This window comes from Saimiri boliviensis, chromosome 3 (assembly GCF_048565385.1).
Source record: "Saimiri boliviensis isolate mSaiBol1 chromosome 3, mSaiBol1.pri, whole genome shotgun sequence".
NCBI lineage: Eukaryota > Metazoa > Chordata > Mammalia > Primates > Cebidae > Saimiri > Saimiri boliviensis.
Window position 1 is genome coordinate 114,374,528 of NC_133451.1, and position 26,233 is coordinate 114,400,760.

General features: G+C 42.4%; 1 protein-coding gene across 19 annotated transcripts in view; it reads left to right on the forward strand.

The window, feature by feature from the left end:
• Nucleotides 1-26,233, forward strand: part of TENM3 (teneurin transmembrane protein 3) — a 2,726,163-nt gene that overhangs the window by 2,690,970 nt on the left and 8,960 nt on the right. For all 19 annotated transcript variants that reach the window (XM_074396661.1, XM_074396660.1, XM_074396665.1 and 16 more), the window contains 3 exons: nucleotides 14,152-14,327; nucleotides 15,602-15,837; nucleotides 23,729-24,025. In XM_074396661.1, coding sequence (XP_074252762.1) covers nucleotides 14,152-14,327; nucleotides 15,602-15,837; nucleotides 23,729-24,025 — 709 coding nt within the window. The remainder of the gene's footprint in view (nucleotides 1-14,151; nucleotides 14,328-15,601; nucleotides 15,838-23,728; nucleotides 24,026-26,233) is intronic.

The following is a 26,233-nucleotide window of genomic DNA, read 5'->3' on the forward strand; positions in this document are numbered from 1 at the left end:
TAAAAATACACTTGTCATAGTTCTTTCCAGAGAAATTTTAAAAGAGAATCAGTTCAAATTACTTACCTTACATGTTTTTCTTTTCTTTTTTTTCTTGGTACAAACTTTAGTGTACAATTAACATGTCACAGTATTGGTATAAGTAAAAAAGGAAATGTAAAAGTATTTCATAAAATACAAACTTTCATTATCTTTGTGGCTCCCACCACTCCTGGAGTGTTGGTGTGCACATAGAACTCTCCCAATACCTGTTTGTTGAATGAAGAAATAGAAGACTAAATTAAATATGTAGACAGGTCAGTGTTCATTTGCAGAGAAGAATCTGGTAAAACCAAAAGCTGACTTTTGCCAAGGCTCCATCGAAAGAATACCTATAAATGCTCTTTTGCATTCTAAATTAGTTCAAACCTCTGTACCAATAGTGAATGTTGAAAATATTAACACTACTCATTTTTGTTACTGATTTTTAAAAATATTTACCCACTATTACATGTTTGCTCACTGCATTTTGCTTTGTAAGCAAGGACTTCCTCAGTTGATCTTGTTATTCTAATAATGAAACAAACAAAAACTTTATATTCTTAACACTTTTTTCTGAAATGTTGGTATTAAAGAGTAAAGACAGAAAATTGTCTGGGCGTGGTGGCTCATGCCTTGTAATCGCAACAGTTTGGGAGGCTGAGGCAGGCAGATCACCTGTGGTAGGGAGTTCGAGACCAGCCTGACCAACATAAAGAAAACCTGTCTGTACTAAAAATGCAAAATTAGCCAGGCGTGGTGGCGCATGCCTGTGATGTCAGCTACTCTAGAGACTGTGGCAGGAGAATGGCTTGTACCCTGGAGATGGATGTTGTGGTGAGCCGAGATCACACCACTGCACTCCAGCTTGGTCAATAAGAGCAAAACTCTGTCTCAAAAAAAAAAAAAAAGAAAAAGAAAAAGAAAACTTTTCCTATGCAAATACAGTTAAAGGATATTATTTTATCTGGTATCAGAAAGGATTCTAGGAGAAGAAAGCCTAGGAGAAGAAACCTCTCAGTGAGGTTTTTATCAATCACCAATAATGTAGGTAGGGTGATTCTGTAGGGTGCACAGGTGGGGTTTCTTTAACATGGTAACTGTCATTTTGAAAACTAGAGATATCATCTGCGTCTTGGCAGCAGTTTCTCTCCATGTTACTTGTAATTATTATGTCCTATTGTGATTCATTAGAGAAGTGGTCAATATTGTTAGACATGCTACTGGGTGGTATGTATGGCTGGAAGACTACATTGGGTATCAGATGGTTTGTAACTCAGCTTTGACATCACTGACTTAGACTAATATGCTTCATGAGCTAAATAATTATTGATCACTGACTGAATAAACCATCTTGGCCCCAGCCTCCTCTTCCATTGACTTGCTGGGCTGTAGAAAGGATCCCAACTAGCTAATACAGTCCCCTGTGTGAAGACACTGTAATAAGCCTCATTTCTCTCTTAGAAGTAGGGACTGCTCCCTGCTGCTCTTCACACCTCTTAAACACAAGGACCACACAGATAATTCCTTAGCCAAAGTAATTCCAAGGACACTAAGAAGATCTCACCTGCAAGCTGAGATCGCACCGTTGCACTTCAGCCTAGGCAACAAGAGCAAAACCCTGTCAAAAAAAAAAAAAAAAAAAGCTCTCACCTGCTAAATATTTATTATTTTAAAAGTTTATACCCCAAAAGAAACCATGGTTCTTACACTTGAATGCACAAAAGAAAGGAAATCCAGCGTACTGAATTGGGGAATAGAATAAGTTATTTAATAGTAAATGGCATTTCACAGTTCTCTGCTTGCTTACACACATAAAATAGAAACCATTTGGGCATATCTAGCGGCTCTTCTGTCTGGTTAAAGGAGACAACATGAAGAAACTATGAATTGTTGCTGATATGTACATGCACACCAGCAGGCTAGTGACTTTTTTTTTAACCTTGGGAATTTGAATATTTGGAGCTCTATATTTGTGGAGCTGACTCTGTGATCTTTTGTGAACTATATTCAGATTCACAGAGCAAAGAAATGAGTTTCAGCTTTTACACATTGATGTAGGTACATATGAGTCTCCGGCTTCTCATTAGGGTGCTTTATTGTCCTTCATTCAAGCTTTACAATTTCAGAATGAGCTTCTGAAGCACTTCTTTATAAAGAACTTAACTCAGTGCTCATGGCAAACCTACGACTCCCATGGACATCAGTTCTCATGCTCTAGGTGTGCCTCAGAGAAGGGATCTCCGAAGAGGAAAGATCAGCAGTGTAAACAGTGCATGTGTTACACCTAAGCCTATTTCAAGTTCAAAATTGCATACCAAAAGCACAAATAAGGCAGGAAAATATAATGATAATTATTCCAAATCAGAAAAGATATGCCCATTCTTGTTGACACTTAATCCTGTTTAAACAGCCTGACTGCGGTGCCATGCTGTGTTCTTATAGGAGTGACCGTTGTAATAGCTTCTAATATTAGAAAAATTATAGAGGTATCGGCTGGGCGCCGTGGCTCACACCTGTAATTCCAGCACTTTGCGAGGCCAAGGCGGGTGGATCACCTGAGGTCTGGAGTTCAAGACCAGCCTGGCCAACATGGTAAAACCCTCTCTCTACTAGAAATACAAAAATTGGCTGGGCATGGCAGCGCAGCTACTCAGGAGGCTGAAGCATGAGAATCGCTTCAACCTGGGAGGTGGAGGTTGCAGTGAGCTGAGATCACACCACTGCACTCCAGCCTGGATGAAAAGAGTGAGACTCCATCTCAAAAACAAAAAGAAAGAAAGAAAAAGAACTATAGAGGTATCTTCCACAGGACAAAACTGAGAGGATATCCTTTCCTTTGATAGGCATCTGCCATGAAACCCTAAAAACTAAACACTGAAACCATGTGTCATGGTTATTTCTGCCAAAAACTGCATTAAAAACTAAGCAGCCCACTTTATAAGTATATACACATATATTTGCACACACACACTAATACACACACACCCATACACGTATACATCTTAAAATGGTGCTCAGCCACCTGCTTTATGTTCCATGTCTTTTTTCTTTCTTCATGGAAGAAAACATTTAGTAGATTAAGAGTGACTTGTGAGAGATTTTATCAGCAGATCATTTAAAAACATGGGAAAATTCTATTTCTGATAGAATTCTAAATATTCCATTTAATAGAATCAAATAGTAGATTGCTATTTTTGCTGTTTTAATTGCTTAATAATTTGGTTTTAAATTGTTAACCAAAATGCGTATTTCCAGGGACATCAGTAAAAGAATGCATAGGCAGTTTTCTAAAGTGGCTGCTGTACATTTCAAGCATTAATCCGAACACTATTGAGTCAATACTTTTAGTAATATTTGATCTATTCCAATTCCCTTCTGCAGTCCAGTTTTTTTAAAAAATTAGTTCTGCCCAGGTTTCAAAGAAGAAAAGGAAGTGGGGAAATAGTATGTTATTCAGATTACTCAAAAAACTGTACAAAAAATAAAAACAGGTGAGTCAGATTTTCTCAGTTCATCTGCTGTGTCCTTGCAGTGTATTGATAGTTGCAAGGTTGAATTAACTATTTCAGGGTGTTCCATTTGGCAAATCCATGCTCTGGATGTGCTAACTTGTTCCCCAGTGGTTCGAGAGTAAATACGGCTTCCACAAGTGTCCTGTTTTCTCTTTAAACTCATTATGCAACTGTCTAGATTAGACACATGATTTTATGGCTTCATATCTGTGTGCATCATCAGCTTCCGTTACACGGTGATTATCAGATGATTTACCCTGAGATGAAGCTATGTACACCCTCCATTTAAAATAATTGTTTGATCGTAAAGCAAGAAGTCTACACAGGGATGACCAGTGCAAGAGAACTTTTCATTTTTTACAATCACAGAACTGAAGGTTGACAGTCGGGTGTTTTCTAGAGACCTTCCAGCATCTCTGGCTTATTCCTCTGATACCAAAATAAAAGCAATGCCAGCAGCTCTCACTCATGGCTTCCGTAGCTCTGCAGCCTCCCAGGAAGGTCTTCAACACAGAGAATGCCCCTGGCCTATGTTCCAGGATCCTAGAGTGGTTTCAGAATATTTTGAGGCTGCAAATGCAGAACCAGCATGGACACAGCGCTTCTCTCTGGAGCCCTACCCAGGTTGTGGAAGGCAGTCTGCGAAGGAGATAGGATGGTTGGGGATATACCATCCACATGCTTCAAGTCACTCACTTAGCAACACCCACCCATCACCACTCCCACATCTCGTAAACACATGTACTGACACACTTTAAAACAGATTTCCTAGACTTCGAGTTCATCCCAAAGTTTGGTGAATCTGTGATTCTTCAGGTGAGACCCCCACAACTTCTCAAAAATATTGATGTAAAGAAATACCCCTTTGTAGCACTTTTAAAAACTACTTTTTGTTCTCTTTAAGTGTGTTTTAAGAGTGTAGGTCTGATATAAATTAAGATTTTCCCGTGACTGGGCTTTTCAGTAAAAAACAGTGTATAAAAAGCAAAGGCTGAAAAACTTAGTGTATTTTAAAGTTGTTAGTTGATAGGCATTTAATGAATGTAAGTCAAACATCAGCTAGAAGAAAGACCTCATTCTGTTTCAAACTCTAGAAAAGATGGAAGCTAGTTCTAAGAAAGGCAAGCATAAGCCTTGCCCGAAATGAGCAGAAAGTATTCATTTATAGAGGATGACGTTTTTAAGCTAGGTCAGTTAGCATTAGAGTAACAAAGAAAGGTTACAGGAATGTTATCATCTGGAGGAGCAGAATTGCTGGGTATCTAGATGCATCACACTATTCCTAGAAAAGCCAAAAAATACTCAGGATGACTAAACCTCAAACCTCTAAACTCTAAAGGAAGGTCAGAATGGGTTTAGGCAGTCGTTATTTATAATTTAGAGCTAGTGAGAAAGGTTATGCCCAGCCGTTTGTCTTCATGTTGATATCTGTGTATGCATATCCAATTAAAGATTAGTTCATTTATCCCTTACTAATTTAATAGGGATTTCTAGTTTTTTGACTTAATTTTTAAAGTGTGCCTTGTTCTCCTTAACACAGAGATTAACCTCAAGCATAGTTAGTCCCATAGGAGACGGGTCCAAGCCACACCAGCCTCTGAGAGGCAGTGTTTCCAAAAGCAGCTATGCCAGCTAAAAGAAAATGAAAGTCTTTTCCATGCTACATTGCAAAGGCAAACAGATGGGCAAATTGTTACATTATTTCAAAACTCTTAGGCTTTCATAGGGTGGGAAGTTTTCTGTGCTTTTTGATCATCAAGCTTTTCCTATTTATCTCCTGATTTCCTGGCATGCATTTATTCACTCATGCACTCATTCATTCAATAAGAATTTATTATGTGCCAGGTACTGGCCTTAGGTGCTGGAGAACGCAGAGCTAAATGACACATTCCCTGCTTTCTAGGAGCTCAAGAGTCCACTGGGAGAGAAAGGCAAACAATGATTAAGACTGGAAAGTGCTACGATCGTTGTTGGATAGACTGTGGAGGTGCAGGGGAGTATCAGCTCAATCCGATTGAGAAGTGGGGACAGGGATGAGGCAAGAAAAACTTCCCAAGGGAGGTAATTTTTAAGATCAGTGTTGGACGTTGTAAATAAAGGCTACCCAGAAGAGAGAGAAAGAGACTTCTAGGCCAGAGGAAAGCATTTTCCCAGGAGCAGAATGTGGCAGGTTTTGGAAAGGACATACGGCGGCTCCGAGTGGCAGGAGCATCGAATGTGTGCGGGGAGGAGGGAGATGACAGCAGGGAGGGAGGTGGTGGCTCCGCACAACTAGAGCTTGCACCTCAGGGGAGAAAGAACTGGATTCCAGTGGTCTTCCCTCTGGGGTAGGCAGGTCTCTATTCAAGGATTATGACAGGGCCAGTCTGCAACATAGCCAGTCTGGTGACAATATAAGGACAGATTTAAGGTAGGAAAGTAGGTTCAGAAAGGAAAGTTAGGAGGCAGTAGAGGTAGGTCAGTCATTAGGAAATGAAATGTAACTTGCTGTCTGAAGGTTAAGCGGTAAGGGCGAAAGAGGATCAAGCATGCATTTCTGTTTTCCCAACTTAGGTGACTAGTGGATACGGAGATACAGGGAAGAATTGCAGGTTGATGGACAAAAGATGCCCTCAGATTTGTAAATTATGACTTTGAGAGTACCATGGCACAGTCTAGCTTGTGATGAAAAAAGGTCTGATTGGAACTTAGGAGAGGACAGTTCCAAAGTGGACCTGAGGGCTATTGAGAGAGCCGAAGCTCTGAGTGTAAGTCAGATCATATTGAAAGGGAATGCAGACGATCTGGTTACACGTGGATAAAAAGGTGCAAATATGTGAGTTTACAGACTGGAGTTTCCTGTGGCTTCATAATAAAAGACAACAGCTGTGTTAATACTTAAGGATCCGCTTTCTGCTACTGGGTGCTCTGTCCCTGATGCTTTGAAATCTTTAAAGTTGTGTCTTCTCTTGTATTTTCCATCACTTTCTGTATTTGCTCTTCTTTCTTTGTTCCCTTTTGCCCCTTAACTGCCCAAATTTGGCCATTCCTCTGCCTCCCCTTCCTTCTTGCACTTTGCACGATGTTCATTTTCTCTCTTAAAAGCTTGTGAGTAGTTAGTCTCCGTATTCTGTCACCTAGACTCTGATTCTGTCTACTACTGCTATTGTTTTTCCTTCCTCTTTCTCCTTCCTCACCTCCGTTTTCCAAGTCATTGACACTCAGGAGATAAGACTAAAAACCTGGGTTCCAGTCCTGATCGTGTCGCTTACTCCTAACTGTGTGACTGGGAGAAAGTGAGAGCACCTCTCCGGATTTTCTTACCCTCACCTGTAATATGAAAGGCTCCTTAGTAATTAAAAATCGCTTCGTCTTCAAAAGAAAATGTGATCTTACCATTTCTTTCCAACTTCTCATAGGCCCCTGTCAAGGTTTATTCCGAAGAAACAACACTTAACAAAAGTAACCAAGTTTCCTCTGCTAAAACAGCTATGCATATTGCATTTTGTCAAACCTAGTATCTTAAGTGTTACGTTGGTGGTAGAAATAGCAATTTATAGTAATAAATAGAATTTTCTCTTTCCAAATGGGCCACCTACTTCTTAAAAATCTTTCCCACTTACTGGAAGCCTCTCACAGCCCTGCCTGTCCTTGCTGACTGCCAGGGTGTGGATCTGTGTACAGCTGAACAAGCACCAGGATACAAGGAGAACAAAAGAGAAGGAGGAGTTTGTCCTCTGAGCACTTCCAGATCCATGGAATAAATCCGGGAGGATGAGGGCACGCACAGTTCTGCTTTACAGATTCTTTGGAGCACAAATTTTCCTTGCCATCAGCTGTCCAGCAGGTCTCTGCTTCAAGACCGGATAACTAAACAAATAAGCCACATCCCACCCAGGTCAGTCTTCCTCACTCAATGAACAATTTAAAAAAGAAACCGAAAAAAGAAAAAAAGACTGGCTTAAATATGATTCTTCTCTTAATGATGGCTAACCCAGAATCTTTGGAATCCCTAAGGGAACTAATTCTGGAATGCCCTGACTTGCATGCCTTTGTCTCAAGGCCTGTGAATTTCAGAGCTGGATATTATCACTTTGTCAGTTCTCCGTGATGTGGTAATGACTATGAAAGGAAAGAGGCATTGGGTCACTATTTTTGAATTTGATCCTTGAAGAAAATGTCATTTCTGTGACCGTCTATCACTATGCTCAGTGTTCAAAGGGGCTGGACCAGAGAGGAGTGGGGAAGCCTCTGCCCTTGTCTACATGCCTCTGAACTCATGTTGTCTGGGGTGTTTGAAAAAAAAAAAAAAAAAAAAAAAAGGAATAACAGCTTGACTGCAGACAGCTACCCTTTCTGGTTTTATGGAGCAAGGCACGGGTCAGAATCTGCCCCATCAGCAAGACCTCCTAATTAAATGCAGCAGCAACAGAGAAATTCACATTGGGGTTACCCACCCCCACCACATGCAATTCTCACCCCTTTCTCATCAAGATCCCTTTAGCACTGAGACCAGACTCACATAAAATAATACTTTCTTTTGTCATTCTTCTTTTGCATTTTCCCTGTCATTTTTGATAGGAGGCAGTCAATGGAGTATCAGCTGGTGTCATGATGTGAGAATAAGCTGACTGCTGTACTTTCCTTGGTAATGGAAGCATTTTCTATCCAGAACCTGATTTTTGAGGATTTCTTACTACCTTGCTACAAATTATGATGTGTTGATGAGATAACTGTTAAAATACATAAATCACAGGGTCCTTCCTAGAAGACTTCAATGTAAACTCTTTGGATGTTGCTGTTACAAGTCACATTATTGCCACTGAGATTCTGCATCAGCCCGCCATTCGATGTTTGACGTTCGCTGTTTGTGCAGGTGTCCCTCCTCAGGAATGAGGATTAAGGAGTGATTTATGTCTACGTATTTAGTCCTGACAGGGTTAGTAATTTTGTTCCACTTTACCTCAACAACAGATGAGAGGCTGTTACAAATTAACATTGTGAGAAAAGCATCATGGTCACTGAAGACAAGATAGAGGGGATTGTTTTGTTTCTGTTGTTGGCTGTTAAACTATGGAAGGAAATTTGAGCCTAAACTGTGATAGATGGAAGAAAAGATTGTCCCTCTGTGTAATGTGTGTGTGTGTGTGTGTGTGTGTGTGTGTATTGTATAAACGTGTATATATGCTGTCTATGCTATATATACACGTCACACACATGTACATTAGAGAGAGAGAGAGAGCGAGAGTCAGAGAAAGATGGGTTAATTAAGTCTTCCATGGGAGTTCTTACTGGGATTCAAGTCTGAAAGCAAACCCATGCACCCCACTAAGCATGCCGGCTAGTTCTGGGATGGCCCTGGGGAGGAGGCCGAGGAAGGGCCACTCATAAGGAAACTGGAACATTTATCCCATCTGAAAGCCTTCATAATGAAGGCTCACTTCTGCTGCTGACTTGCCTGCTCAGAACAGGCTTGGATTTGACCAGAGAAAGCAGTTACATGTCACTGACTCTCATTCCGGCTTCTTCAGGTGAAAATGACAGAGGTGTGGGGAGGGCATTGCCGCCAATATACGTTTAAGAACGTGCTGGTCTCATCTTTGAGACAGACCAATTCCATGCCAGGCTGAATTCTGGACCAGACAATCCTCAGAAGGGACAAAGGGCATGTCACTCCTCAAAAGAGCCCACCCCCAGGGTTAGAATGGCTTCTCTGCCCTGGTGTAAGTGCTCCTCTAAAGCTGTGCTCTGATTTATATGTAGTTTTCTCAAAAGCAGGAGATAATTTTGAAAACATAACCTTTGGTTAAATAAATCATTTTATCAGGAAGCACCAAAGACGATAAATACTCCTGTTGTCAAGTTTTAAAGAAAGTTTTCGAGAACTGCAAATTGTTTCCACTTGAATAAATTTGCAATATCAATAGGCTATTGACATTGGGTTGGTAACAGTCTAAATCAGTCGATTTTTCTCTCCGTTGAGCATCTACTGAAGATGTTTAAGTAGAAAGGTATTATAATTGTGATGTTTCAGAAGATTGATTTGGTATCAGTGAGTATGGGAAGAGGCAGATAGACCCGTTTAAAAAGTCTAGGGCAGCTCTGGGAATGGAAAGATAAATATCTGAGAGACGTAACCAGGGAAAGGGAAAGAGTTGGGAACGTCACATCTGTAAGGGTAGTGGGGAGAGAAAATTTCATGTCAAGTTGAATATAGCATTCTCAGTTGAGAATGACTGAGGCTGCGATTCTCTGAGGCATGTGTCAATAATCCCACTACTTAGGAAACTTAAAAAAGATTTTAAAATATACCACAAAGGCTAAAACAGCAAGTCTAGACAAACATGCAATCCAAATTAAAGACGAACAAGTAGAGAAGCATCAAAGAAGGGCATCCCATCAGTGAAAGAGTGGTAGGTCATGGAGAGCCTGAGGAAGTTTGTCTTTTCCAGGGAGAGTCCTTTGTAAAGAGGGGTCAGGCAGGGGCAGGAAGGAATGTGCTGTGTTATGAATTTGAAGCTATGAGGCTAAGGCCAGAGGAGTGCAATGGAGAGCATGAAGCTGATGTTCTGTTCAAATTCCCTGGAGCCTGTTGCATTGTACGTGCAAAAAGCTAATAAAAGAAAACCACCTCTCAAATCTACAAGCTGGGCAGGGCTAGTTCAGCACTAAGGCCAAGCCACATTCCATTAGGCCACACAGCGGCAAATAAGCAGAGGATCTGCCCAGAGCCATACCTGGTTGGGAAGGTCTGTTTTAGGACCTCGGGTTCGAGTATTTCAGAGGATAGTTGGATATTTGTGCTTGCATTGGTTCTCTTCTTTTGTCGAAGTAAGGAAGAGTTAGCCTTGCGTTTATGGAAGTAGCTGAGAGTCATCTTTGAAGACTTACTTTCTTTCACTCCCTTAGGCAGCACCCTCGGGTCATTTTTTAGTATCTTTCCATCTTGTTTTCATTTCTGTTGACATAGGTGCTAATCTGTGAAAAAGTGTATATTCATCCACACTGAAATGAGAAAAATAACGACGTGGAGAATGTTTCCGTAAAGCTTTATTCACTGCTTTTAAAGAACAGTCCTTTTGGCTAGGCACGGTGGCTCACTCCTGTAATCCCAACACTTTGGGAGGCTGAGGCAGGCAGAGTTCTGAGGTCTGGAGTTCAAGACCAGCCTGACCAACATGGTGAAATCCCATCTCAACTAAAAATACAAAAAAAAAAAAATAATAAGCCAGGTGTAGTGGCAGGCACCTGTAATCCCAGCTACTTGGGAGGCCGAGGGAGGAGGATTGCTTGAACCTGGGTAGTGGAGGTTGCAGTGAGCTGAGAATGTGCCACTGCACTTCAGCCTGGGCGACAGAGTGAGACTTAGTGTCAGAAAGAAAAAAAAAAATCATTTTTAAAGAACTCACCGAGCAAAAAGGTCGTGCCTGTCTTTGGTATGTTTAAATGGTCTTTGTTTATGAAATGATAGGGGTAACAGGTAGCAGTTTTTAATTCAAACACCCTCTGTTGGTCCCTGATATTTTTCATGGTTTGTAAAATTGGCAAGTCAGGGAGCCACTCTGACCCCCACCTTAGGTTCCTCATTGAAACCTCGCTTTCTTTAAAACCTTCAGCACCTCATATTCTCCAGTGAGGAGATCCACCTAAGACTCCCCTCCAGTATAATTCTGTGCTGGCCACAGTGCTTCAGCGGGGCCCCTGCACCCCCAGACCTCTTCCTCCATAGCCCTGCCAGCCATACCCGGCCCCCCGCCTGACTGCCTGATCCCACGTCTATTCCTGACCCTGGCTTGGTCCCCACCTTGTTGCAGCTGCTCCCCAGCTATGCCAGCATGAACACTTCTCCTGTCCTGCTCACTCTGGTAAGCGGTAGCCTCACAGGACACTCATCTTTAATAGTTAAATTGTCATGTATGTGACTCTGCTCACCCAGACTTCTACTCTGTGTTTTCACAATATCCTCACACTTCAGCTGGCACAAGACAGGCTGTTTTGAAGCTGTTGGGTGCCGGCATAGATAGGACCTCTGAGGACCCCGACACCGGAGTGGCCTTCCTTGTGCAAACACTTCAATGCTGTTGGTGCCTGCACTGAACTTCAGCTACTCCTTGGAAGGTACAAATTCAGAACTTCCAGGGCTAAAGTGTGAAGCTGGGCCACTAAGATCCCAGCTTAAGCCTCTGTCATTTTAACTGTGCTACCTACAAAGGTTACTTGTGTTTTTATTTCCCAAAGAACCAAAGGCTAATAGGTGATAGTCTGAGCGCTCAGCTTCCTGGGCCATGTCTCCCAGTGCCCAGCATCCTGTGATACAGAATGCCTGCCCAGCAGGGAATTGAATGTGTGGTAAGCCAGTGAAAGAGCAAAGGCAGAGGTTGCAGAAATGCTTTCCACAGGAGAAAGGTGAAGTTTCTGCTTCAAATTGAATGGGTCTAGAAAATATAAACCAGCAAAAGGGTCAAAAGAGGTCAGAGGAGAATGAATCAGCAGGCTGCTCGCAGGTGGTACCATCTCTCTAAAGCTAGAGTTCCCAGCTTTAAATCAGGCCCTGTGATTTACAGGAGGGCTAACGGACCTGGGGTCAGCTGCACAAAAGTTCCAGTTATGGTCCAGTCATGAGATGGAGTGAGAACCAGATGAAGTCCGCTAACCCCATCGTACTTTCATTTTCCATCTCCGAAATGGGGGGAAAATAATGCAATACAGAATTCTTTTATGTAGAGGCATTGAAAAGGGCGTGAATTTTTTTAACCCAATAGCACGTTCTTCACCTCATGCCGTGAGATGTGTGATGTGCCGCAAGACTGACACCAAACTTAACGACAGAACTTTAGGCTGGTTTTGTCAATAATTCTGTAATTCTGCATTGCTTGCTCTATAAATAACCCAGTCCGTGCTTGTTTCTTCAAAAGCAATCATTTCTTCAAAAAAGCGATGACAGCAATAAACTCTGTTGGGTTTCTTTCATCTGTGTTTTCCTCTGCTAGGGGCGTCTGGGTTGGTTGGGAAGACATCTTCAGCTCTGCCTTTTGTGAGTCTAAACAATGATTCCACTTAATGGTGCATTTGCTTTCTCTGCGTCTCCATCCCTGGCTTCTCCTCCTGAATGCCTGTTCCTACCGCTGGCTGAGCAGCGTGGCACGTTGTCAGATCATGTCAGTCAAACCCACGATCCGACCGAGACTGTCCCCACGGAATTAATGGGATCAGCTCGTCACTGGGCGCGGAACGGGCCTCCTTCCCTTGTCTTCCTCCTTCCTTCCCTCTCTCTACTATATCATTGTCCTGACGGAGTCTTCTCTGTCTCACGTGGAATCTTCTCCTAATTACCAACCTCATTTTTCAAAATGAATGTCTCACTAGAAACTCTCTATCTCATAAACAAGTGAAATTGAAAGAAAAAAAAAAACCTGTCTATTCTTTTATTCTAAAATATCACGTAAGTATCTTTTCCACCCCTCGATCCTGTGTTGCCCCATGTTTCCACCTATGATTATTATCCCCCTTCACTTTTTTTCCTTCCCTGGTAACCTGACTTTCTCTAATAGCATTGTTTCTCTGTTAGCGCTGTGTCTGGGCTTATTTTAAGTAGGACATGATTCAAGTCTCCGTTTCACTGAGAATCTTTTATTAGTGAAGCAGCCTGAGATCCAGTCTGAAATTCAACCTTTAGTATATTGTTGTCCTAAGGAAACCCCTAAAGTCTCATCCAGAATTCTGCTTTTTTCTTTCTTTCTTTCTTCAGATGACGCTGTCATTTTTTAAATTTTCTCTGGTGCTACCACAAATAGAAAAGTCACAAAACTTCAGTTCTCCAGTCAAATGTTGTATCTATGATGCATATTTATGAGCACAGAACAGCTTTTAAAATGTATTTTGACACTTAAATTATAAATTCCTCCCGTATTTGTCTGCTAAAAAGAAGTGTGTAATAAAACAAATAATCATTAAATGTCAGAAAATATTGCATCTCATTTCAGTGAACATAATAAATCACCATGCAAGGTATCACCCAATCTTGCAGTATCACTGTAGACAAGATTGGTTATCATCAATACTGGCAGCATTCGAGTTAATCTACCTTTATAAAGTATGTCAATCACTGAGAAATAAGAAAGTCTTTAAAACGTTCTTATTTTATTAATTTGTTGACGATGCGTGAAGACACTAAAAGGATTCTTTTACATATGCAAATACACAGATGGACGTAAACATACTGTTCACTACTGCCCCGGAGGGAGTAAATCAGTGAATCTTTAAGAACTCATGTAACAGTGAAGTAAATCTACTTTGTAGAAAATATGAAGGAATGCTAAGGAATTTAGTATCAGCAAATGTGTTCCCTTTGAAACAGCAAATTAGATGTGCAGGAGGATTTTGGTCACACTTCAAAGCATCCTGTGCTGAGATGGAGAGCTGGTCTGTTTACTTGTGCTGTCACCGGTGAGGTTTTTCTGTGTTAAACAGGTTTTTGATTACTTCAAAGCATGTTTGAAGTCCTCACGCTGCATAGCTCATGCACAAAAACAAATACTCCTCCAAATTTGTGCAGTTAATACTGCTACACGTTGTATTTATAAGTCAGAAGAAACTGCAGTTGCCTATTTAACGCTGAGTTAATGCCTCTTGTATTTAGCTATGACAGTGAAGGTCGTCTGACAAACGTGACGTTTCCAACTGGAGTGGTCACAAACCTGCATGGGGACATGGACAAGGCTATCACCGTGGACATTGAGTCATCTAGCCGAGAAGAAGATGTCAGCATCACTTCAAATCTGTCCTCGATCGATTCTTTCTACACCATGGTTCAAGGTAAATACGAAAGCGTAATTTTAAATGGATCGTTTTACCACTAGCACCCAGATAGAACACAGCAACACCCGTTTTCCAAGGTGAACCAGAAAAAGGAAGGTGAAAATATAAACCTCTAGAAATACTAATGACATAATCTACAGTGCACACATAATATTTACTTACCTATATAGACATATTTTAAAACCACATATAACATAATCTGTCAACCTCAGAATAGTGTCAATTTCCACTCACATATAGTAAAACAACTTCATTCCAGCCCTTCACCTGCATCATCAGACCATTTTCACATCACCTGACAGTTTTCCAGAGCACGTTCTCTTATGGTCATCTAAGTACAGTAGTTTGAGACATAGCACTTTTTGCATCCATATGTGATGCGGTATTTTAATCTGCCCATCACGGAAATTTTATCCCAAAATCCAACTACATGTTTATGTAATGCCTGGAATTTCCATTTTTTCATTCCATCTATAGTCACGTGGATACCATATCTCCGTAATGGAACCTCCTGCTATATTCCTTTCTAAATTTGAAAAATCCTGTTCACAATGACATTTGTAATTGTGAGGTCACAACTCTAAGAATAATTACTAAATCTGTATTAAACTTCTTTGACTTATTTTTTTTTTACATTTTCCATGAACTAATCATCTAAAACTGCTATTGCTTGAATTCATTTCTTCCCCAAATGGTCCTATGTTACTTCAAAATTTTAAATTGAGGCAGTAGTCTACAGTGTGAGGGTTTTTTGTACAAAATATAAAATGTCTTCCTTTATTGAAGTCAATTTCAGAGGGAATAGTGCTTTCTATTTCTGATATTCAAGATATGTATATTAATCCTTTCAAAGGATCTTTGACAGAAGATACAGGGGTTGAGTATAGGAAAAAGAAGTCTTCTAAGACCTTGAAGGTGTTCACACCACCCTCCTAAAAGATCACATATGTGCCTCTTTACAAAATATTTATTTATAATGAACACCCTGTAGAGGCCGAGCTCTCATTTCATCAGGCAAATGAGAAAAAGAAGTCTATTAAGGTAGAGAAGGACTTTAAATTCCCCTAAAGTTTGTCTTTAATATTTAGCCAAACCTCTGACAGCATGAAATGCCAGAAATCAAAGTTGTTTTGTTTCTTTCTGGAAGGACATCATTAAGTATTCCTTATTCCTAGTCAACTTTTAGAAATTTACATCACGTCTAACTGCACAACCGACCAAGTATTTAATGCATATATACTAGTTCATGTTTTGTGCTGCTTCTTCTTCAGATCAGTTAAGAAACAGCTACCAGATTGGTTATGATGGCTCCCTTAGAATTATCTACGCCAGTGGCCTGGACTCACACTACCAAACAGAGCCCCACGTTCTGGCTGGCACCGCTAATCCAACCGTTGCCAAAAGAAACATGACTCTGCCTGGTGAGAACGGTCAAAACTTGGTGGAATGGAGATTCCGAAAAGAGCAAGCCCAAGGGAAAGTGAATGTCTTTGGTCGCAAGCTCAGGGTACGTAAGTGTTGTAGAGCAGGAGACAGATGCAGGCCTCTGATGTGTGCAGATGTCCCTGAGAGCAGGATGCCTCTCCCGCTCACCCCCCATGTCTACACTGAGTATGAGCACCACGCTCAGTGTAGTTCCAATCTCACATGGGCCTGTACTGAGAGGTGCAGCTGGGGAGGATGAAGGGAGATCAGGTCAGGAGAGGGCTGTGAAGAAAAAGCAACAGGACACTAGAGGGAAAATGAGATCAGGAGGAGTGAGAGCAAAGCAGTGATCACAAAAACCAGCTCCAGGTCACTTTCCTAGGGCCATGATCTTGGCTGGCGGCAGTGGCTCACGTCTGTGATCTCAGCACTTTGGGAGGCTGAGGTGGATGGATCATGAGGCCAAGAGATCAAGACCATCCTGGCCAAGGTGGTAAAACCCCATCTCTGCTAAAAATACAAAAAGTAGCTGGGTGCAATGGTGGGCTCCTGTAATCCCAGCTACTCAGGAGGCTGAGGCAAGAGAATCACTTGAACCTGGGAGGTGGAGGTTGCAGTGATCCAAGATCACACCACTGTACTCTACCCTGGTGACAGAGCGAGACTTGGTCTCAGAAAGAAAAAAAAATAGGGCCATCATCTATTCCCAAGGGAAAATCCAGCTGCTGCCCTTTCTTCTGCTGAGGCCCAGAAGCTGCTGCTGGCTGCATCCCCATCTGCCTCCCCTACTCACTGCTGCCTCCCAGGGTCCCTGCGGCCTTAGGCCACTGCAAACGTAAGGCTAGTCACAGGCCTCCTCTTACCCGACTGTCCTGGAGCAGGGGTCACGTGCACACATGCACACAGCGTCATACCTGTTCTCAGACCCAGAACTTCATCAAAAGACACAAAGACATAGATTACATCTGTCCCCCTCACGCTGCATACCGAAGACACAGCACCTACCTAGCGTTCAAAAACATACAGGTTCCAGATGAGGCTTCACTTTTTGCTAACAGTAAACCTTCTGGGAGAATCAGAACATCTCTGAATCTGTTTCCTTATCTATATCATGATATCTGTATTATGATATAGATAATATATTTTTTACCTAATAGCATAACAAGATGGATAGGATGGATATATATAGCTATATTCCAGATAAATGAAATTTACTCTGTACTGCCTCTGTTTTACACCGTTGTTAGAAATCAAAGGAGATAACGTGAAAGTATTTTGAAAATAGGCCAGGCGCGGTGGCTCGCACCTGTAATCACAGCACTTTGGGAGGCTGAGGCAGGCGGATCACCTGAAGTCAGGAGTTTGAGACTAGCCTGGCCAACATGGTGAAACATCGTCTCTACTAAAAATACAAAAATCAGCCAGCTGTGGTGGCGGGTGCCTGTAATCCCAGCTACTCAGGAGGCTGAGACGGGAGAATTGCTTGAACCCGCAAGACAGAGGTCGCAGTGAGCCAAGATCACGCCACTGCACTCCTGGGCGACAGAGCAAGACTTCGTCTCAAAAAAGAAAAAAAAAAAAAAAGAAAAGGCATTGTTACATATTCTCTGATCCTAACCCAGATAATCTCTTCTACTCACACCAGAAGGATAGGAAAGGGCTGTGGAACTTGCTGGATAGGAAAATTTCAATCAAAAGAGGGAGGAGTCGGAAATACATTGTCCAGAAACTGACCACATAACAAATTGCCCGCTGTTCTTGGAGACAAGTTATAAATAAGTGTGTACTTTTTTTTCTTTGTAATACTGCTTTGCAAGACATAAAAAGAACTTAGGAAGATGAGAGGAAGAGAGAGGAAACCCAATCTTAAGTCCCTGGTTCTCTGCCTAATCCTAAATGAAGAAAATGCCGCACTTGAGGAAGGAAGAGTCCGTGCCACAGGCCTGGGTGCCGGTTTCTTTCTGAACGGCAGAGCCACAACGCCTCAGCAAGACATTTCAGAAAACGCACTGTTTAAAATGGCCTGTGCCAGCCCACTGAAAGGAGATTTCCAGCTGATAGGTTTGATTGCTCTCAGAGAGACAATGCCAAGATCACAAGGGAGGTTTTCTTACTTTCAAGATAAGATTGGATGTGCCAGCTCTGACTGCTAATTTCATTCCTCTGTGGATTCTAAGAGAGAAATGCTAGGGAGAACGTGATGATATGAAAATCTGGTTTAAGGACGGAGCCCGGAGTCTGCCAAATAGAGAAGAGGAAGACCTGGGCCCACCAAGACAGTGAGAATCAGCCCGAAGGGCCCCCATTCCTCGTCCACTCTTCCCTGAGACAGAGGACGCCTCCTCTCTTACCTTGCATTATTTCCTGGCAGAAAGTTCTGTTCATTTTTACGTTGTTGACCTAAATTTAGCTATGTGCCTGTCACATGGTAGGCACTCAAATATTTATCCAATAAATGAAAGAATGAGGAAAGCCAACCTTACAGTATGAATTCTCCCTGTGTCACTGCACCTAGGTCTTCCTAAGAGAGGGGCTGTATGCATAGCACATGCTTGCAAATGCTTGACTGCAGTAAATCTAACACTAGAAATAATAGGATAAATGGAGATATAAAGATATTCTCTGTACAGCGTGTGTGTGTGTGTGTGTGTGTGTGTGTGTGTGTGTGTGTTTGGTTTATTTTGAGACAAAGTCTTGCTCTGTTGCCCAAACTGGAGTGTAGTGGCACAATCTTGGCTCACTGCAACCTCCGCCTCCCAGGTTCAAGCAATCCTCATACCTCAGCCCACTGAGTAGCTAAGACTGCAACAGGCACACGCCACCATGCCGGCTAAATTTTTGTATTTTTAGTAGAAATGGGTTTTGCCATGTTGGCCAGGCTGGTCTCAAACTCCTGACCTCAAGTGATCTGCCCACGTCAGCCTCCCAAAGTGCTGGGATTACAGGCACGAGCCACCACACCTGGCAACATATATAAGTTTAAAAAGTAAAAAAGGTAGGAAGTAGAAAAGGAAAAATTATATAAGCAACCAGCAGTGTAAAAAAGCATCTCTATGAAACAGTGCACTAGGAGACAGGCTGGACACTGAAGAAAATAACAAGCATAAGAAACTGTGATAGAAATGTAAGGAATCAGAATAAAGACAAAATTATTCTGTACTTACTCGTTTGTAGCTCGTTTAAAAAAAATACACCCAGATAGCCGTTGCTTATCTATGCCTTACAATATTTGGTAAATATTCCTAGGTTTTATCACTACTGGATTGTAGAACCAGCCATCAATCAGTTACAAAAAATTGTCATGGTGTTCTAATAATAAAATTCATCTCCTAAAGCTGCCCAGATTCAGAAGCTTAGAGAAAAAAAAATTGTAGTGAGTCGTTTTAAAAAAGAAAATCTCAAAATTTGAAAGCCAAACGTGTGTTTAAAGGCGTGCATAAATATGATAGCGCATTTAAATCTCATTATGCCAGTCACATTTCCGTAGTGGCCTATTTCTCTCTTTAATCTGAGTGGCACGGCCTAGCGTGGGACCGCACACTGCACGTGGCACCTGCTGACGGAGCAGACACACAAAACAACCTGTAGCAAGTTGATGCTCTAACACGGACACAAGAGAGTCTTAATATTGTCACCCAGTGTACTGGGGAATGAGCCTGCCCGCCCTTACTTCCCTGCATGGCATCTTGGATAAGTGAGTGTAATTCCATGAGTTGGCATCACTCCCTGGGAAAACTGTGTAGCATCCTTCTTTTCAAGCATTCCAGAGGGGAAATTATAGCTGCCCGCTCCCAACATCAAAGAGATGTTGTGATTAATTACAGTCATGCTGGACATGATCTTTGAAAATAGAGATTTTTTTTCCATGCTTACTTAAAAGCAGCACACATCACAAAGGAGTTCATGGTGATCTCTTATTCATACATAACAAATAGACGCATTTTTATATAGCTGGAGGTGTAGCAGTGAGCTCGGATAAGGTTTCGCTTTTAGATTATTCTTTAAGTGTGTGTGTTTGTGTACTTTTTTTTTCTTTGAGACAGGGTCTTGCCAGGATGCCCTGGCTGGAATGCAGTATTGTGATCTTTGCCCACTGCAGCCTCGGCTTCACAGGCTTAAGAGATTCTTCCACCTCCGCCCCGTGAGTTTCTAGGACTAAAGGCGTGCACCCCCATGCCCGGCTAATTTTTGTATTTTGTAGAGACAGGTTTTGCCATGTTGCCCAGGCTCGTCTCAAACTCCTGAGCTCAAATGATCTGCCCACCTCGGCCTCCCAAAGTCTTGGAATTACAGACATGAGCCACCACTCCCGGCCTTAACCTGATGTTTTTAATAATAATTAAAAATATATATTGAAAGGCTATCAGAAGGTCAGACACAGTGGTTTACACCTGCAGTCCCAGCACTTTGGAAGGCTGAGGTGGGTGGATTGCCTGAGCCCAGGAATTTGAGACCAGCCAGGCCAACATGGGGAGAGCCCGTCTCTACTAAAAGTACAAAAATTAGGCTGCTGTGGTGGTGCATGCCTCTAGTCCCAGCTACTCAAGGGGCTGAGATGGGAGGATCGTTGGAGCCCACCGCAGTGAGCCTAGATCACCATACTGCTTTCCAGCCTGAGTGTCCCAGTGAGACCCTGTCTCAAGGAAAAATAAAAAGCCACTGGATCCTGGAATAATATTGGTAATTTATGACTATAACAAAAAAAAATTGAAAATTGCCCTGATGTCATAAAGACGTGGTGAAGCAAGGCCATGTCCTGGAACGGAAGTGCCCCTTGATTGCTGCTGTGTTCACAATACCCAAAGGAGTAAGTCCTGGCATGTTAAAAGGGATGCGACACATGAGATCTCTTAGTATCTTCTGAAACTTTCCATGCTGAATAACAGTGAGTGGTGTCTGGAAACAGCAAGAACGGTTAAAGCCTTGGCTTGTGTAAGGAATTTGGGGGAAAACGTAGCCACATTCTAAGTCATTCCTCATTACTTTGGTTTGAGGATAGAAGAAAGGCATTGCATCCAGTACTTGTCTGGATAAAAGAGAAAATTATAACTTCTATCCAGATGTTGGGTCTCACAGCGCTTCCAGATGCTGGTCCAAAGCTCACACACTGATGGCATCATCTGACTTGCACCTGGGTATTTCCATGTCGCCTAGCCACACTCACAAACGAAAAGTGCAAATCAGAAGGCAGGCCCAGGCACAGTGGCTCATGCCTGTAATTCTGGTGCTTTGGGAGGCCGAGGCAGGCGGATCACCTGAGGTCAGGAGTTCAAGACCAGCTTGGCCAACGTGTTGAAACCCCGTCTCTACTAAAAATACAAAAATTAGCAAAGCATAGTGCCACACGATTGTAGTCCCAGCTACTCGGGGGGCTGAGGCAGGAGAATTGCTTGAACCTGAGGGGAGGAGGTCGCAGTGAGCCAAAATCACACCACTGCACTTCATTCTGGGCAACAGAGTGAGACTCCATCTCAAAAAAAAAAAGCCAGAGCAGCAGAGAGGCCATGGAAATATGGGGGCTCCATGCCTGTATCCCTACAGCAGTGCGTCATACCCCCTGTGTGGTCCAGATATCCCATACTCCAACCAGAGGAAATACTGCAGAGATTTACTGTCCAGGAAGCAGTAAAGAATTAATACAAATTCAAGTGAATGCAAAGAAAAATGCAAACAGATGTGCAATAACATGGTAACACGGTCCCTAGAAACTACACAGTCTTTGATGGTTCCTCCGAAGCCCAGAATAATCTAAGGAAGAAAAAAGAAGGCAACCCTAAACATTCAGAGTATTTTTTCCTTTCCAAACACAATCACAGGCACTCAAGCACCCTAAGGAAACCACTTAAATTGCGCAAAGCCTCTTCTCGCATCAAAAATGGAATGCATGCAGATATAAGCAGAACTTGATTATGCCATGTATCAATTTGATATCAGATCTTTCTACAAACTTTAAAATATGTATTTGTAACTTTAGCTAGTAGCTTCTTCCCAAGGTACACAAAGCATTCTACAAAGATCAACTCATAAAGTTTCACAAATTCACGTAAGACAGGGAGCAGCTAATGTGCAGACATTGCCGCATGGAAGCTCAGAAAGCCTCCAGCTTGCTGGTCAGAATCAAATAGAACTCTGAAAGACGGAACCTAAGGGATCTAGGCCTACCTCTTTATGTACAGATGGACGGAACAGATTCAGAGGGGTTGAAAGCCCAGGGGCATGCTGTTTCAGGTCTGGAGATCAGGCTTTGGACTTCTGGGTTCCTCCCCTAGCCAATGCTCTCCACGCTATCTGCTCTGACACAGTATTGTGGGGTTTTTGCCCACATCAGCTGATAGAACTGAAAAGATGTAATTTCTAGGCCAGGCACGATGGCTCACGCCTGTAATCCCAGCACTTTGGGAGGCCAAGGCGGGCAGATCACCTGAGATCAGGAGTTCAAGAGCAGCCAGGCCAACATGGTGAAACCCCATCTCGACTAAAATACAAAAATTAGCTGGGTGTGGTGGCAGGTGCCTGTAATCCCAGCTACCCGGGAGGCTGAGGCAACAGAATCACATGAACCCGGGAGGCGAAGATTATAGTGGGCAGAGATCAAACCACTGCACTCCAGCCTGGACAGCAAGAATGAAACTCTGTCTCAGAAAAAAAAAAAAGAAAGAATTTTATCCAGGTCTCTGCTTTCTTACTTTTTGTAAATCAGCTCTCTGGGTGCTTCCCACCCTCAACAACACCACTTCTTTTTAGCTTATCGAGTTACCATTCCATGGACTTCACAATACTCCCCTTGAACAGCCAATTGGAAAAGGTGAAGCTTAAGAAGTATTTTTGTGTGGGACATGTTTAATGTCAATGACAGAATGCAAAAAGCAGTTTTATCCCAAATTTCACAAACATATGTCATGCATGTATATACACATATATTTATATATAAACTTGAGTGTGTGTGTGTGTAAAATTAGTCAGCTGATTCCGTAGATTTTGAAGGTTCTAGCTAGAACATGGTTATATAAAGTTTTTCCCATTTAATTTGTAGCAATCCAAGAAGTTAATGAGCATTTTGGAATGTTGAAGCCTCCCACAAAGGTGCTGTAGAAGACCAGGCTATGAATAGGCCGTGGTCTCTACCCTTCAGAGGTTCACAGCCTGCAAACAGTTTGGAGACCATTTGTAAAGCAGGATGTAACCGAGACCACATTTCTATTGCCATAGCAAATGCTGGGCTGTGTGTGCCTCGGATGGCAGACGGTAACAGCGAGATTGAGTCCGTGGTTCTGGACGTGGCATCTGGCCACTGAGACTCTATTACAACACATGGTGCTGAATTTGTCAAATACATACAATATTCAGATCATATGTATGTGCTATTAAAGGACTCTGAAGTCCCTGCATGTTAACCAGATATTCTCCAAAGAAAAAGGCCTTCTCAAAAAATTGTGATGTTACAGCAGTGGGCCAAAAGCAATGGTCGTGTTTATAACCTGCTGCTATTTAAATTCATTAATAATTTACAGTAATGTGGGTTCCAACTTCTACTTAACTGCTCTTCAAAGGGCTAGAGTCACATTTACCACTGTGTTCCATTTAATGTAGCCATGATTAATCTACTAAGCAATTATTTTCCAGTGTCTTTTGGGGGAGGAGCTTTGAGTCGTTTGAATAGGTGTCATGTTTATCACCTTTAGATCTCCTGAGCAAACTTTCAAGCAAGTACATTTTGGTATTTTTCTTATCGGTTGCTTCAGTTTACAAAATTTAATTGAAGTGGTTTTGAACAAATGCCAGGCTGTCTTTCTGCTTAATAAAACACTTTAAAAGAGCAGTTAATCTACTGCCTTGCACTTGTACCCAAGAAGTTGCTAAATTAATTTACTGACAAAGAGAATCAATCATCATAAATGGTGTTTAAACAATACTGGGGACTCCAGTGTTGGAATAACATGATTTATTTTATCATCTTGTTGGTGTTGTAACAGGTTAATGGCAGAAACCTCCTTTCAGTTGACTTTGATCGAACAACAAAGACAGAAAAGATCTATGACGACCACCGTAAATTTCTGCTGAGGATCGCCTACGACATATCTGGGCACCCGACTCTCTGGCTGCCAAGCAGCAAGTTGATGGCCGTCAATGTCACCTATTCATCCACAGGTCAAATTGCCAGCATCCAGCGAGGCACCACGAGCGAGAAAGTAGATTATGACGGACAGGGGAGGATTGTATCTCGGGTCTTTGCTGATGGTAAAACATGGAGTTACACATATTTAGAAAAGGTATGCCTGCAAACTAAGCTCAACAAATAGGGAAACGTTTTTCAGCAATCTTCCAGAGCACTAAGGGGGAAAAAACAGCAGCACATGAATGAGTTCCATTTATTATTCCAAGTATCAATATGAAAGTCACATTGGCACAGCAATGATGAATTTCTGCATTAGCAAAGTAGTTTCTCTTTAGTTAAGTTCTATTGTCTGAGACCCTTTTAAGAGATTTATGATGTAAACAAACAAGCAATAACATTGTCCACCTGCCAAGCTTACACATTGACAACATTCACAAATTAGACCTTGAGCATGTAAGTCGCTTGTAAATAATTTTCGTGCTAGCTCTCTTAAGAGAGAGCCTTACATTAGCACAGTTAAAGCTGTCAGCTTTGTGTTGTTTCTGGCAGAGCTTCAACATAGCCATAAAAAGCATGTCGATCCCATTTATGCATTATTAACCAAAAGAGGCGATTTTCTTAGAAAGCCACACTTTCGGGTACTCTGTGGCATCATTCCTCTCTTCTGCATATGAAAGGTAAGCATCCTAGCTTAGACTGTTTCACGTTCTTGAGAACTAGGTACAGTATCAAAAATGGAGACTTAGAGTTCCACGTGTGCAAAATGCTAAGTTGTATGCTGTGCAGCTTGAGGTATTGACCAGGGTCAGAGGAAATGAAAGGAAACGAAAGAAAGAAAAGAAAAAGGAAAGAACAATCTCCCTGTAATTCGTTTCTTAAGAAATATAATCCACCAAAGACCCTATCCGTGGAATGTTTCATTTGCCTTTGAGACAAGCGTTTGCCCTAGAAAATGATTCTGTGTTGAGTTCTGGTCGCTTTCAGACCCCAGAGTACTGCACCACCAGTTCCCAGCAGCAGGCGCCACACACTCAACTCGGCGTTCCTGCTCCACCCTCCCGACTCAGAGGTTACACAGAGGAACTCTGGTCACCAAGTACATCACATCCCATCCCCATTGTCACTGTGCTCCCTCACACAATCTTGTTCTTCACCACAGGGGCCCTGGAGAATGACTCAGCCTAAACCTAACCCCTTGCCCGGGAGCCATCCCATCTAATTCCAGGTGATGCCTGCACAGGACACTCTTCCTGAGAACCATCCTACAGTTTCAGACCCAAAGCTCACTGTAGGACGCGACCTCTCTTAACAGCAGCCCCTACCTCTGGAATGCTTCCAACGAGGACCCTCCTGGCCAGTCTGTCCTCTTGCAAACCCACCTGTCTGCTCTTCTTAGCAGAGACTCGCCCTTGAGACAATGACCCACACCTGTTAGATGACAAGCCCCTAAGGCAAAGTTTCCAAGTAGGAGAGGATGACGGCTTCATTCTGGAGCATTTTTCCCAGTTTAATCTCATTACAGAGAAGAGTAACAGAAACATACACGCGCAACCCTAAAAATGTATAGCAGTGATCACAGTGGGACTGGGAAATGTTTAGAGGGAGCACAGAGCGTATCATTGAGAAGAGCCGCTGTCACAAAACGACCAAGGCAGTGACCAAGATCACTTGCATGCATCCAGGAGGATCAGGAAAGACAGATCTTCTCCTCTCTCCCAAATCCCTAAAATTTACCCAGACTATATCCATGTTCTTACTGGGATGGGCACGCTAAGCCAAAACTTACTCATAGCAAAACAAGTAATGTTTTACTCACTCCCATCAATAAGACTTCAGATGACTCCGAAAGTAGGTCTGAATTCCTGTGAATTCCGCAATAGCCCTAGCTTTCTTTGGAAGAATGCAAACTATTAGGAACAACTCTCAGGACATTTACTACACAACCTGCATGCAAGAATTGCCCCTAGGTATGCCCAAAGAGCAGATTCTGCAGAAGCTGAAATCAGGCAAAGGAGAAAGTCCCAGGAGGGCTCCCAGCGTAGGCATCCTCCTTGTGCTACTGTTGTTCCATTTGGGTCCAACAGGGGTTAGAGGAAGCTTCCTCAGCGGGAAGAGCCACCCACGCCCTCCGTCACTGCTGAGCTTGACTTAACCAGCCTGGGATGACCTGCTCTCACGTTGGTTGGCCTAATAAATGACTGTCATTTGTCTTTCTGCAGTGGCTCACAAAATAGGCAGATTCATTTTTAATATATTTACTCACTTCATCATTTAGCACCAAAGCAGTTTGTAGTCCAGAGCATTCTTACTACTCCTGAGATGCAAGTCTGATTTGGTATCTGCAAAAAGAAATGGAGATTTT